This window comes from Coturnix japonica, chromosome 9, assembly GCF_001577835.2.
Source record: "Coturnix japonica isolate 7356 chromosome 9, Coturnix japonica 2.1, whole genome shotgun sequence".
Lineage (NCBI taxonomy): Eukaryota > Metazoa > Chordata > Aves > Galliformes > Phasianidae > Coturnix > Coturnix japonica.
The window spans coordinates 3,650,175-3,664,745 of record NC_029524.1 but is presented as its reverse complement, the minus strand read 5'-3'; the positions used below and the strand labels follow the sequence as shown (position 1 = coordinate 3,664,745).

General features: G+C 45.5%; 1 protein-coding gene across 1 annotated transcript in view; it reads left to right on the top strand.

The window, feature by feature from the left end:
- The window catches only part of ATG4B (autophagy related 4B cysteine peptidase), a 15,048-nt gene extending 766 nt beyond the window's left edge, over positions 1–14,282 (top strand). Inside the window, exons 2-13 of the mRNA XM_015871181.2 lie at positions 3,444–3,542; positions 4,032–4,103; positions 4,928–5,026; positions 5,735–5,836; positions 6,611–6,683; positions 7,301–7,380; positions 9,650–9,846; positions 10,134–10,212; positions 10,751–10,896; positions 11,174–11,230; positions 11,504–11,597; positions 12,418–14,282. Of these exons, the coding sequence (XP_015726667.1) occupies positions 3,444–3,542; positions 4,032–4,103; positions 4,928–5,026; positions 5,735–5,836; positions 6,611–6,683; positions 7,301–7,380; positions 9,650–9,846; positions 10,134–10,212; positions 10,751–10,896; positions 11,174–11,230; positions 11,504–11,597; positions 12,418–12,491 (1,172 nt within the window). The 3' untranslated portion in view covers positions 12,492–14,282. The remainder of the gene's footprint in view (positions 1–3,443; positions 3,543–4,031; positions 4,104–4,927; positions 5,027–5,734; positions 5,837–6,610; positions 6,684–7,300; positions 7,381–9,649; positions 9,847–10,133; positions 10,213–10,750; positions 10,897–11,173; positions 11,231–11,503; positions 11,598–12,417) is intronic.
- The last annotated feature ends 289 nt before the right edge of the window (positions 14,283–14,571 follow it).

Sequence of the window (14,571 nt, the reverse complement as noted above, 5' to 3'; positions counted from 1 at the left end):
TGTACAGCTCCATGCACAGCTCCATGCACAGCTCCATGCACAGCTCCGTGCACAGCTCCATGTACAGCTCCATGCACAGCTCCATGCACAGCTCCATGTACAGCTCCATGCACAGCTCCATGCACAGCTCCATGTACAGCTCCGTGTACAGCTCCATGCACAGCTCCATGCACAGCTCCATGTACAGCTCCGTGCACAGCTCCGTGCACAGCTCCGTGTACAGCTCCATGCACAGCTCCATGGCAGTTGGCACGGCCTAATGCTGGAGCTCAGGGAGCGCTGGGACACTGCTCTGAGACTTGAGGTGGTTGGAGCTGATGATCCTTGTGGGTCCAACTTGGGATGTTCTGTGATAACTTGGTCTTATCTTTGCTCCCTTCTCCTGCCTGGCCCTCATCCCTTCCCATAGTACCCACATAGCTGCTCATGATGGAGCTCTTGCATTCCTGCATGCTGGCACTCAGATTGCAGCTGGTATCCCACTAGCCGTGGTGCAGCACCACCCTGCCCTTGCCCTATGCAGAGATAAGCTGTGCTGTGTGATAACAGCATTTCCTAGGCCTCCTTCATGCTGGGCAGGTGTCTGTGTGGGGCAGTGCCCCCAATGGCTGCACTGCTCACAGTGTCCGTGCCCTCAGTGTGGAGCTGCGGTAGGGCTGAGTCCCTGCTTTGTGCCAGCACGTCCTTGTGTGCTGTCACATCAGTGTCTCACACCTGGGAACGATGCATGTTCTGACAAGTGATACAACACAACCGGAGCCAGCGGGTGTGTTTGCTGCCCTTTATGTAAGCACAGCAAGGCTTATCAAGGGAAGAAAAAACCATGCAGTGATAGCGGGGCATCGCTCTGCAGCATCTCCTCTGCAGAGCTGGGCTGTGAGGCAAGGAGCACCAGAGCCCTCTGGCCCAATGATAGGCCTCAAACTGCTCAGCCTCCCCGTGCCTTAACTCCTTGTTTTCATTCAGATAACCGCAATTTGTCTTGTCTGAAAGGGCTTAGGAAAAAGGAGGGACCAAAAGTAAGTGTTCAGGCTGTTCTTCACCATCTGCTTTACAAGCATTTTTCAGCTTTGAACTTCTCTGGTACAATAGATTTACCTTCCTGACCATCAGACACATCCTGCTTCTGGTAGCTTTCATCCTCTCCACTCTGATTCCCTTTCTGATGTACTTTTGTCAGCCTTGAGGGGTGACCATCTGTCTCTTCCCACTACTTTTGCTGATGTTCAGTGGGTCTGAAGGACTTGGGGAAGGCAGCCCTGTGCTTTTGCTGCCCGAGAAGCATTCGTTCCAGTGTTGACAAGTTGACAGAAAACCAGTTCTTGTTTGGCTAAAACAGTGTAAGTTTGGCACACAGAAGGCTTTGCCTTTTCCATCAGGGCTTTGGGATGCTCCAGCAGATCCCATGCAAGGTGTGCCCGTGTGGCAAAGATCCAACTCACAGCATGTCTGACACTCCTGGAGGGTGAATCTGCCGTTCTGAGGGTGTGCTCTGCATGGCTCAGACTTTCACTCATTTCACTTCAAATCCACTGTGTGCTGGGGGGAGCTGAGCCATTGTGGTGTGTGTGTCTGTGGATCTCCTGCAGAGGCTGCTGCTCTGCTGTCCTGCATGCGCAGAGGTCAGCCTTGAAAACAGATCGAGGGCTTCCTGAAGGTGAAGTTTTGGATCAGTGCCTGAGGAAGAACTGCTGATCTCACCTGACTTCTGCAGCTGCCAGAAGAGCATCTTCAAAGAGGATTTCTGCTTTGTGAACTCCTGGTGTTATTTATGGACAGGCCCATGCAGCTCACTGGTCCCTTCCTGTGTAGTAACGTCACATCTATTAGGGGAATTTGTTCAGAATTAGATTTAGGAGCTCACTCTGTGCTTGTGTTCCCAGGGCTCCTGCTTACATGGGAGTTGGTCTGACTGGTGTTGTCTTGCTGCTGCTTATGGGTTCTCTCCAACATTAGGAGCTGGTTTCCAATTGTGAGAGCCCAGAGGCCGATGAGGTACCTGCAGGAGCTGGAATGTCTTGTACAGCTTGTTTGCCTGGGTGTAGCACAGGGCATCCTAATCCGAGGTCCTGGAAAGAGGAGGGGCAGAGCCCTTCTGGAGCTCCCATTAATTCTATGCAAATCAACCAGGTCATCATTTACTGGAGCTCCAGATGGTGATTTTGGAAAGGCAAGTGAGGAACAGCTGGGAGAGAGAGACAGACTCATCTGTGCACACCTGCTCGTGAGCACGGTGGCATCTGCTGTGATGGCAGGTGGACTCGTGGGCAGCAGTGGGTGTTCACCGTGGCTGATGGCTTCTGTGGGAGGTGGGAATGAATGGAACTTGTGGCTGTGTAGTCTGTCTTCCTGTTTCAACCCCAGGCCAAATGGCTGCAGATGTTAATAGGTTTGGTATTAGAAATATTTGCTTTAACAGTTGCAGAACTGGCTAACTTAGCTCTGTTTTAAATTTAACTTGCAGCTTGTTTAAGAATTGAAATTAGGTGCAATTCTTAACCTTCAAGGTGTTTTAAAGCCAGCCTGCTCCACCCCCTGAGGTTCACTTCCAAGATTTCCCAAATATAGACGTAGTGGAGCACAGCACATCCAGCTCCTTCCCTTCCCTCCTCCTACCCATGCCTTTTACCTGTCTTTTGCACAAGGCTTAAGCTGCCCTGATCCAAGGGCATCGTGTGCTGTGTGTGTTCTGCAGAGTGCAGCAATCAATGCTCAGTGCTGGTTTAAGAAGCGATGGATGTTTGGGTGCTGATGGATGCCATGTTGTGAAAGGAGCAAGTATAAAGCAGGTGTGTCTGTCACTTGGAAGCTCAAACCTGTGTGCCAGTTTGCATTCCTCACTTTTAGCCTGATGCCTGTAAGGGCAACACTTCATCTGCTGAAGCTGCAGACTGTTTTGGGGAGAGGTGATGGCTTGTGCTTCAGCTCATGGCCTCTGAGGATGGGCTGACTTGAGGAGCGAGCTTTGGTTTCCAGCTTAATGCAGTTCACGCTTCTCATATTTCATCACCAAAAGCTGTATCTTCTCAGGAAGAAGCATCTCAGTTGCTTTGTTCCCATGAAAAGAGGACCGCAGTGCTGTAGCTGATGAGTGTTGCTGTGCACAGTGATAGCTGTGCTGAGAAGCAGTGCAGTTAATGGCTGAAGCCCTTGATGTTTTCTTGACCTACTCAGTTTTTACTGGGCAAAACTTGGAGCTGATCTAACCTGGAAGCTCCTCTGTTTCCTTGCTTGTGGAGCAGCAGGTGAGAGCCATGGGTGTGTGGGCTTCCTGAGTTTTGCAGTTTATGACTATAGTGGGAGCCAAACTGTTTCTCACTGGGTGCTCTGAGGGTAAGTTATATCACAGCAGTTCTGGCTCTGCAAGTACTGTTTATGTTTGATTTTCAAACAGCGAGGACAAAACAATGAATGATATATATGTCTTTTTCTTTCTATTCCAGCTACTCTTACCTATGACACTCTCAGGTTTGAATATGAAGACTTCCCTGAGACCAAAGAGCCTGTTTGGATCCTAGGCAGGAAATACAGCGTCTTTACAGGTATTTTGCATGCACGATGCTTTGACACTGCAGAAGATTCTATTAGTGTTACATGTTTTATGTGCAGCTAGGTGACTGCAGACCTTGCAGGCACAGAGCAGAGCCCGTATGCTGTCAAAGCATGCAGATTGTAACCTCCATGCTTCCTTCTGTCTGGCAGCCTCTGTAGACTCTAGCATGTCTTTGCATGGAAAGTTGCTGTTTAGTAGTTATTGGCAAGTGGATAGCTCAGAAAAGGCAAGAAAACTGTTTTCTGCTTCACAGTTTACCTGTAACTGTGGTGTTTTTGATTGGTTGTAGTATTTTTTAAGGGAAAAAGCTGCTTCTGCCTTGTGGCACTTTTGCATTCCTCAGGCAAATTTTGTCTGTCTGGGCCTGCAGGCTGCGTGCAGAGCAGAACACTTAATGAGAAGGCTGGGTGGGAGATGGGCTTTGGTGTGTTTGGTGCCATCTTTGTACATGAATTTCTGTCTTAAAAACAACTTTCAGAGAAAGAAGAGATCCTGTTGGATGTGACCTCTCGGCTTTGGTTCACCTACAGAAAGAACTTTCCTGCCATTGGTAAGTCTAAATGCATCCTGGAAGTGATGTTGGCCTGATTGTAATAACAGTCCAACCCAGCAGGAAATTTCCAGTGACTTCATTTGGGTTAGAGGACGTGCAGATGATCTCAAGAAAACTGATTTTGAGATGAATATTAAGCCAGGTTTTGATTCACTTTCACAGAAAGGATAAGGAGAAAATAATTCTCTGACTCCTGACTGTTTGAATGTCTGTCTGTAAGCTCTCTTGTTGTAAATGTGAGAGTTAATATCCAGCTTATTCTCCAATGTTATGTAGGACGTTTGTTGTTCTTGCTGGAAGATTTGTTTTATTTTTTTTCTTTAATCTAACTCTGTGTGCTGTTTGGAATCTCATCCAGTCATCATCTGATGTGGGAATTCCTTGTGACTGATTAATCTTGTGTAATGAGTTCCCTTCTCAAAATGAGCATTATAACAAGTGGTCTGTAACAAGCACCTCTGTTTTGGAATGTCTCTGACTTAGGTTGAGAATCTGCCAGTAGACTCAAAGGCTGCTATGCTCATGGGAAATTCAGCTGTCTTTCTAGTTGAGTTGCTTGAATTTCCTTTGAAGTTGTTTTTTTTTTCTCCCTTGTCGTTTAATGTTAAAGATCTTTGTGTTTTAGGAATGCTATGAGTCTAGTCACTGGTAACAGTGTTTTGATTTCTCAGCTTTGGGTTTGTGAGCTTGCATAGTCCTTGTTCCTTGCCCAGTTTCCTGGATAGTTCTGCTACCCATGCAGCCTTACAGCACTTTCCTTTTTTCTCTCTTGGCTGTGTTGTTCCATTCCTTACATACTTGCTTTCTGTCCTTGTTTCCAGGAGGAACCGGTCCCACATCTGATACAGGCTGGGGCTGCATGTTGCGGTGTGGTCAGATGATCTTTGCTCAGGCCTTGGTCTGCAGGCATTTGGGAAGAGGTAAACCAGAGAACTGACTTCCAGGGCCATGTGCTCGCACAAGTGCAATGCTTCTAATGATAGCAGCTGGAAATTGCTGAGGGCTCTGTAACTTTCCCCTGAGTTTTCTCAAGTTCAGGGCTGATGTGTGAAAACTCTACTGGAAACTTTCCGGTAGGTTTCTTCCTGCAGCTGTCTCCAGCCCTACATGAATTAAATGTAGTTGTTCAAGCCATAAAACAAAGGAGAGTCCTGTAACATGCTAGCTAAATCCACTGACACCAAGCAAGTGCTAGGCTTTTCTTAAGGGGCCTTTTAATATACTTGAAGTTTAAAAAGTCCTACCAAAACAGCGGATAATGTGGTTTTTAACTTGTCAGGAAGTCATCTTTGTGTCTGGTTTCTTCTGCCTGACAACTTCTGTTCTTGCATTTGAACCATACTTGGTCTGTACTGGATTTCTTTGGTGGTTGTTGATTAAGAAAATAACTTCCCAGAAATTCAGAAGTAATGAGACCTCCTGGTTTTCTTCTGAATGCCCACTATGGGAAATGGTTGTCTTATTTTTCATTTGTGGGACAGAGGTAGAGTTTATGTTTTCTGATTCTTCTTTTTCTGTGTGATGTTCTTTCATCTCAGCTGTGAAAAGCTCTTTTTTCTGTTTTGTTTTTGCCTGTTGAAATTCGTGGTTTGATGTTGATGTTTCACGTACCCCCTTGTTTGCTTTAGACTGGAGGTGGATAAAAGGCAAGAGGCAGACAGATAATTACTTCAGTGTTCTTAATGCCTTCATTGACAAAAAAGACAGCTACTACTCCATTCACCAGATAGGTAAGGACGCTGGGTGCCAAGAAACGTGGGGGGAATATCCTGTCTGAGTTTTCTGTGAGCAAAGAGCATCATTTTGTGTTTATTTCTGTAGCTTAGCTGAAAAACCTAGTGCGTTATTTTCTGACACAGTGCTTATTTTCTGATATAATCTGAAACTCCCAGTCTTTGTTATGACCTGTGATGGATTTTTCTTCTTGCCTCCACTCAGACCTTCAGGTTTGTGTAACGCTTTAGGGTTATATTCAGCATCAGTTTCTGTATCCTATTTAGCCAAGGTGAGAGAAAAGCACGTGGCTGCTGTTCTCACCAAGACCTTGTAATGTGAGAAGGCTGCTGGATGAAGGTATTTTCAGAAATAGCAGATAGACTAAGGAAGGATCTCACCTCAGTATAAATTTCTCCAGCAAAAGAAAAAGACAGCCTGATTAAATTTTTTTCTATGAAGCGTTAAGACACCTATAGCTTCATCTACAGTGAACAATATGTTACCTGTAACTGGGTTGTTCTTGATAATCACACTAAGAATGGTTTCTCTTGAGGTAACATTGCCATTTGGATTTCTGTATTCCCTCTTTGGGAAAAGATTTGCTTTACTTTCATTGAGGATATGCTTGTCTTTTCCACTGACACCACAGTAAGCCATGAAAGGGTGGATTCTGCTGACTCCAGAGTGTTTTCAAGTGAGATCTCTACTCCATTAGATAAAAATCCTGATTAGGAAGGAGCAAAATGTAGGTGAAATTCTTTGCTAAATTATTTTTTCTTCTCCTGCAGCCCAGATGGGAGTTGGAGAGGGGAAATCCATTGGTCAGTGGTATGGACCAAACACAGTTGCACAAGTACTTAAGTAAGTGCTGGATTTGACCCTTATTTCTTTCAAACAAAGCAGTGACTTTGTATTACCTCCTGCTTCACAGGTCTCTACCCACTGGATGAAGTGCAACTTTGTCTTAATGCTCTTAGCAGTCAGTTGCTTGACCTTATTGACTTGGCTGATGGGAACTTGAGAGGAGTCCTTCTTTTATTCAGAATATGGCAGGCAGGTTGTGACAGAAAACTGATTTCAAATTGAGGACAACCCCCTGGCAATCCATTTCCTTTCCACAGTGCTCATGTTAACATGCTTACTTCTAGAACAGAGTGCAGTGCTCTTTGCAGCAGACCAGAAGCAGGTGTCAGAGTAGATGCTCACTGCTGTTTGGATCTCTGCTGATATCTGAACTGCTTCTGTCATCATTGTCAAAAGGCTGCCAATGAGCCATTGAGTCACCAGTGCATCAGAGGAGGAAAGTTTAAGTATTTGCTGCCTGGATTCCATGGTGACAAGCAGAGGAGCAGGACTGTCTAATTGAGATATCCTGTGTGTTCAGAACATCCTAAACATTCTCCTGTCACCAACCAACACAGCATAATTGGTAAAAAAAATGATTGTTCCTAATCTAAGTTTTTTTTCCTTTCCTATAGAAAACTTGCTACTTTTGATACGTGGAGTTCACTGGCAGTACATATAGCCATGGATAACACTGTTGTGATGGAAGAAATCAGTAAGTATCAAATGTGGGTAGAATATAATGTATCCTGTGACAGCAAGAAGCCAGAAAAGAACTGGAAAGCATGCAGTCATGCAACACTAGAAGCATACAGTAAATGTTCTGTATTAAAGTGGTGGCCAAGTGCACTAAACCTGGATGGGATTTGCTTTTCTAGGGCAGGAAAGCTCCTTCTTCCACTTCTGCTCTGTCTGATAAACCTCAGACTTGGCACTGTGTCCTGTGGATCTGGAAAGAAGGAGCTGCTGACTTTCAGACAATAGGTGGGAGCTGCTTGGAAGGTAGTGACAAACTGTTTGTGGCCATAGGTAGGCAGTGGTAAATGGCTGCTTCCTTATGTGTATAATGGGGTAGGAATGTCTCTGCTACTAAGCAGCACAAGAAAACCAGAACTTCTCTCTAAACAGGAAAAATGGAGAATGAAGAGACTTGTCTCTGGAGATATCTTTTAAAGATGCACTTTTAAAGGAGTGCTCACTCATTTTTATTTTCCTTTTTGTTTGTTTGCTTGTTGCATTCTGACGCCTGGATGTCTTTGAAGGCTGTGCAGTGTGTTCATCTCTAGCATGCTTGCTCAGGCTGTAGTGCCCCAGTAACTGAAGTGAGTGGTGGAATGGCTGTTTGCTGCAGCCCTTTGTTGCCCTGGCTGCACAAGCCTTCCCCTGTTTTTGCTTTAGGCTCGTGAGGCAACGTGCTTACACAGCACAAAACTATGCAGTGTTTTCTGCCGGAGTAGTATTCTGAAACAGCACACAGAACAGTCCAGAGGATGCTTGAGCTGTTGCAAAGTTGCATGTGAGACTGTGGCAGCTGTCACATAGATTGACTTTGGCTGCCGTGGAGCCAAAATCAATTAACAGACAAGGACTTGTCACTAGAGTGCATCATAGTGAAGTCTCTTATCAGGTAGTCTGAGAAGTGCCTGTCTAACCTGAAGTATAATAGTCCTAGATATGTGCTGGTGATCTTGGACTGAACAAAGGTCAGCATAAGGACAAGAATAACCTTTTGCTGCAGCAGTGAAAACAGCCATCACAGCCTTCTAAGTCTGTCTCTTGTATTGGAAATGTGCTCATAGGCTGCATACATACACATCCTCCCTTCGAAAGGGACAAACAACATAGGGAGTAATTGCAAACTTCAGTGCGGATTCTCTCTTACTGAGGCTTTAGCTCAAAGTCCTTCTTCTTCTAACCTTGGAGGTAACATTCTCCTTCTTCAGCTGCATTTGAAGCTTGTAGCAGTGAGCGAGCATCCTGTGCTAATTGCTGTGACGAAGGTGCTTGTTTACATCGTGTCCTACCTGCCAGATTCTCCTGGTATTCAGGTTAGGCCAAGAATAAATTGAATGAGCCTCTGGCATTTTGTCTAATTGCCTTAAATTAATGATTGAAATGCTGTGAGTTTTTCTGGTTTTGTTTCATTTCTTCACATGCATGCACTCACCTGGCAAGTAATGAAATTAGCCTGTGAGGCAAACAGGCTTGGAGATGGTTCTGTACCAGAATCTACATAATCTGGTTACATCCCAGGCTGCCTGTCTGTTCACCGAGCCTGTAGAGTGAGGATGCACAGTGTGTGTCATAGATATGCCCTGAGGATTTATACTGCTCCACATCTTACAGGCAAAGCTCGTGCTAAAATTGCAGATTCTACTGATCACCCCTTTGGGGTTTCTAAACCGGCTCCTGAATGACCCCTGGTGGAATCTGTGAAGGTTTTAGTGAGGCTTAGGAAAATTAAGATCTCAATGCAAATGCCACGTTTATATCTTGTTGCAGTGCTTGTTACAGGTGAGGATATTATGGCTTAATGCAGGAAATTTTCCTCATTCAGTTCAATTGGCCTAACAGCCTCTCAGTACTTCCCTGGAACTGAACACAGCAGTTGTTTTTTTCCTCTCCCTGTCTAGATGCTCTCTGAATTCTGGACTTTCATTGAATGTCCCAAGCAAGTCATCCACCTGTGTTGACACATGGTGTTGCTCAGCTGTTCACCTGCAGGAAGAACTTGCATTTTAATGGCCCACCAGATGGTGGCTGGGAGTTACGTGCTTTGGCACAATCTTGATGGAAGAAATGAAATGCTGAGCTTGTCCAGAAACCCTGCAGGGGGCACCATAACAGGATCACAGTGGTGGACCTTGTTAACTCTTTTGGCTTTTGGAAATTAGCAGTTGTTGATCAGAGCTGGAACAGGATTACGCGAGGTTTAGAAACTGAGGTTGTTTTTGATGTTTTCTGCTCGTGTTCCTTTTTTGTAGGGCGGTTGTGCCAGTCCAACTTCTCCTGTGCTGGAGCTGCAGCCTGCCCTGCTGCAGAGGCAGACATGCTCTATAATGGGTACCCAGAGGAAGCAGGGGTTAGAGATAAGCACTCACTGTGGAAACCATTGGTGCTGCTGATACCTCTCCGCCTTGGGCTCACAGAGATCAATGAAGCCTATATTGAAACACTAAAGGTAGGGGATCTGGAGCTGATTCTTGATATTCTGATGCTTAAAGACACTGCTGTGAATTAAGTTGCTTCTGGAAGAAAAATATATTTAGAGATTACCATTTTCAGAGGTCAGGATATAGATACTTACGGGTTTTTGTCAGGAAAGTGTTGGATTTATTGCTTCAGTAGTTGCAGATTTTTCAGTGTCCCAGTCTTTTTTTTCCCTGCTGTGTTTTTAAATGTTTGCCCTTGTTACCACTTGCTGTCTCACTGTCTATCAGCTGTGTGTTTTCTGTCTTGCTTTTCCAGCACTGCTTCATGATGCCCCAGTCCCTCGGAGTTATTGGAGGCAAACCAAACAGTGCTCACTACTTCATTGGTTATGTAGGTGAGTGCCCAAAGTACTGCAACGACTTTCCAAGCATCTCCCCACAGCTAAAAATGTTTATGGAGCAGTACAGCTCTCCTGCTCAGCCTGCAGTGTGTGCTGCAGGTTTCATTTGTTCTGCTGGAAGTGTGAAAGGCTGCTATGAGCTGAAACCCTGTGAGGATCTTGAGTGATGTACCTTTGAATGGGGGCAAAAGTACAAACTGAACACTTTCACCATATAATAGTAGATCCTGTCTGTAATGATGTGTTCACAGGCTCTTCCTAGGTTCAGAGCTGACCCCCCTTCAGGGATTTGGCTGTGTATTTGCACGTGCCTTGAACACAGATGGAGTGGGTGCCATGGTTCTGCTCATGCTGGCTCTTTGGATGAGATGGCCAAAAGCAAGATGCCCCTAGTAAATGATGGGTTCCTCCTTGGGATTTCAGGAGCTGGCTCATTTAATGCTTTTCCCCCTTTCTTTTAATCTCACTATTTGCTTCTCAGAAAAATAACTAATGGTTCTTCCTGTTGATGTCTCGTTGCCTGTCTGCCCAGGTGAGGAGCTCATTTACCTGGATCCCCACACTACGCAGCCTGCAGTGGAGCCCAGTGACAGTGGCTGTCTCCCTGATGAAAGCTTCCACTGCCAGCACCCTCCCTGCAGAATGAGCATCGCTGAGCTCGACCCCTCCATTGCAGTGGTGCGTCCCTGCTGCTTGTTTTCTGCCCATATCTGAAATAGCAGGTCCTTGTTTCACAGGGATCTGGCTGAGGTGATAGGTTGGGTGATCTCCAGGCAGTTTTCCTTCTGCAGCAGAGCAGACCATTAAATTGATCAGCTCTTGAACAGTGTACCATAAGCCTGTGGGGAGTGCTCAGTTCAACAGGGCATTGTAAGCCACACCTTGATACCAAGCAGTTAGTCATTGTAACTGCTCACAGTCCTGGTCATTCTATAATGATAATTTCTTGTTACAGGGCTTCTTCTGCCACACAGAGGAGGACTTTAATGATTGGTGCCACCAAATCAAAAAGGTTTGTATTTATATTGCTGGGAAAAGAATACAGGGTATTACTGGTTCCAAAGTGCTGCACAGAGAGCCTGTTCTCTGCAGCATGATCCCATTTTAAGCATATGTTTAAGACACCAGGATTCTAGCTCTGAAATTCTGCCGCTGATATGAACACTTGAGAAATCATTTTTTCAGCTGCAAAGAAGTTCCAGCAGATGAATATCTCTCCCCTAACAAACCAGAGTGCTCTGAGTACGGTGCTGCAGGTTCTCATGGCTCTGCTCTTTCTCCACAGCTGTCCCTGGTAAGAGGAGCACTGCCCATGTTTGAACTGGTTGAACGCCAGCCATCACATTTCTCCAACCCCGACGTTCTGAATCTCACACCAGGTAAGGCTGTGCAAGGAGGCAGAGCTAAGGGGAGTTTGTCCTTTTGGTTTTCTGGAAGCTGTGTAACTACACACAGACTTCTGCTGTGTTCCCCTTTGCCCTCATAGTTGGTCTGGAGCTTTTTGGTCAGTTTAATTCTTTGGTTTTTCAACCAGTGGTTCAGATTCCCATGGTATCTCAGGGTGATTTTTAGGAGGAGTCTGAATGGTGACTGCATTAAAAAAGGCTCAGGCTACTATATCAGTGTGGATTTTTAATTTCTAAAGAGATGCTTAAAGAAATTGGAATGGTCCACTTGAAAACTGAGCTTCTGGGTATTCAAAATTGACAAAGATCAGGCTGGTCATGTATATATCCAAGTGCAGGGGATTCTTTCCCTGTGCATTTGCTTAGTCCTGGTGATGCAAAAAGCAACAAGTGCTAGGCACTACTTCGGCTGCCAGGCTCTGCTTATCATGTTAGCAATGCAAGTGAACATTGCTCAGTATTTCCTGCAAATTGTGCCAAGAGGAGTGAGTTATTTGTGGGCAAGCTTACCCTGTCACCAGGCATTGGACTGCATCCTGTCACCTGCATCCTGCATTCATTGCTTCCTTGCTGTCTCTTAGCATGAACTTCCAAAGTCTTTCTTACTTCACTGTCCTATTCTGTAAGAATGCTTTATTTGCTTTTACTGTCTGTTGATCCTTGTCTACATCAAAACATGTCACAGAGCCTCTTAAGCGTGTGGGTCTGTGACACTCATGTTAAGCAGCTAGTAGTTACTGCACTGCTGAGCAGTCACTGCACCCCATGGAGGTAATGCTTTCTTCTCTTGCAGACTCCTCCGATGCCGACAGACTGGAAAGGTTCTTTGACTCAGAAGATGAAGACTTTGAGATCTTATCCCTCTGAAAACAAATAGGAAACTGACTCTGCAAATCTGTGTTACATGTGGGGAGAAGTGGGGGGAGGGAAGCTCCTTGGAGAGCCTGGGGCTACCGGTTTTCATAGGTGCTTGCTGCCATCCTTTCCTCTTGTCCATCCTGGCATTCTGTGCAGCCTCTGAGCAGAGTGTGCATTGTCTGCATTGGGATGAAGAACCAAGTGGGTGTTGCAGCCTTACTGGCTGGAATTGAGATTTCTCAGCAGAAAACGCCTGCTGGAAGTGGATGCAGTGGTGCCTAGGAGTTCAAAGCCTATCTGTTACATCAGCAGGTCAGTTGGCCTTCTGGGGAAGCCGTAGAAATCTTTAGAGCGCTAAATCCTTACACAAGGGGCTTCTCTCTGAAGCTTAAATAGAGCCACCCCTCATTTAGTAGGTGACATGTACAGTTATTCCCTTTAGCAGCTTCTCTTCTCAGTGGCCAATCTGGACTGCAGCTCACAATGCAAATTAACAGTAGACACATCCCAGTGAGACAGCTGTGAAAGCCCCAGAGTGCAGGTGGCTGTTTCCTACAGAGAAACTCCTGCCCATGCTTTGCAGTGCACAGCGCTTTCTCACAGGTGCAGTACCCCTCTCCTGCTCACATCCTGTCCAAGGGGAGCTGGGGTAACTTATCAATCATGGTAATTTCAATAAGCAAAATGCTGTCTGGGAAAGTATGGACCTGTGCTGCTGGAGAAGCACATTGCAGTTTCAACTAACAGCAGAAGGAAGGGGAGGAGTATAGAAAATGTGTGTTCTCTCTGAGTGAGTTGGTAACACACTGTGCTTCTGCTATGGATTTATGTCCATACCAAGTATCTTCAGGAAAGGTGCTTTGAGCAGATAACTGGAATCCACAGCCCTGGGGGGGAAAAAAGCCCACCACAGGGGAGAGGTGAAACAGGACAACTGAGATCTGCCAGCCACATGCCTGCCACGTGTCCCAGAGTGCTGGCATAGCATCTAGTGAATAGTCCTGTTGAAATAATTAAAAAATAATAATTAAAAAAAAAAAGTTATACAATTCCTCGAGGTATCTTCTGTGGGTTGTTGAGCAGTTCCTCCAGCTACTCCTGTTAGACATTCCCTTTCCAAATCAGAAAAGTTGCCTGAAGGTTGAGTAGGCTTCATAGCTGCGTTGCTACCTTTCCATTTGCTCTGCTGCAAAGCTCCCCTACCTGCAGAGTTAGCACAGGGCAAGGCACTGTAGGAGCTAACCCATAGAAACCCATTTCCAGCAGTCACGCCAAAGAAGTCGGCATAAGACAGCATGTCTTCAGAAGGAAGGTCCAACATGATATTGGATGTTGTAGCTGCTTTAAGATAACAGCTCTGCTGCACAAATGGAATTTGGAATGAGGTAAACCATGGAGGAGAATTGACTTAATGCAAAGTGCAACAGAACGTTGCCTAAGTAGTTTCCTTAGTGCATGCTGCAGACTGCAGATCTGTTTACAAGGATTGTTTTGTACATACAGGATTGGAACCTGTCAGTTAATGCTTCTGTGCCCAAGGGTGGTGACAGCTGGCTAGAAATTACTCATTTTCCTCTGTGACTGACCTACTGATGCTCTAATTCTCCCTATGCTACCCAAAAGCAGAGGTTTGAACTGGGAACCACAATGCTTCTGTCACTAAATTATTATTTGCTGCTTTCTGCCTGCTTCTCCTCTTCTCTCTTGTAGTCAGGGGAAGAGGCAGCAGAGGAACTGGGGCTGTGCTCCATTCATCTGCTTTCAATTTGTATCTGAATAAACAGATCTAAAATCTTTTGCCTTTCCTAATGTTCTTGTACATTAATCTCAGGTGGCGGTGGGTGGTATTAAGTAACCCTGGGAGCAGTCTTGAAACAACAGCACCATACTGTTGTTATGCTTTTAGGGCAGTGAAGGCAGAATGGGGCAAAAGCTGAATTATGTACAACAGTGTCTTTAATCTTTCTTTGATGTATCTGCTAGAATAGAGGCTGGCTCTGTGGTGCTGCCTTGATGATCGTTGTTCCTGTCCCAGAGAGTAAACATCCACAATGTGCCAGCAGAGACAAAGAAACACTTCTGTGGTTCA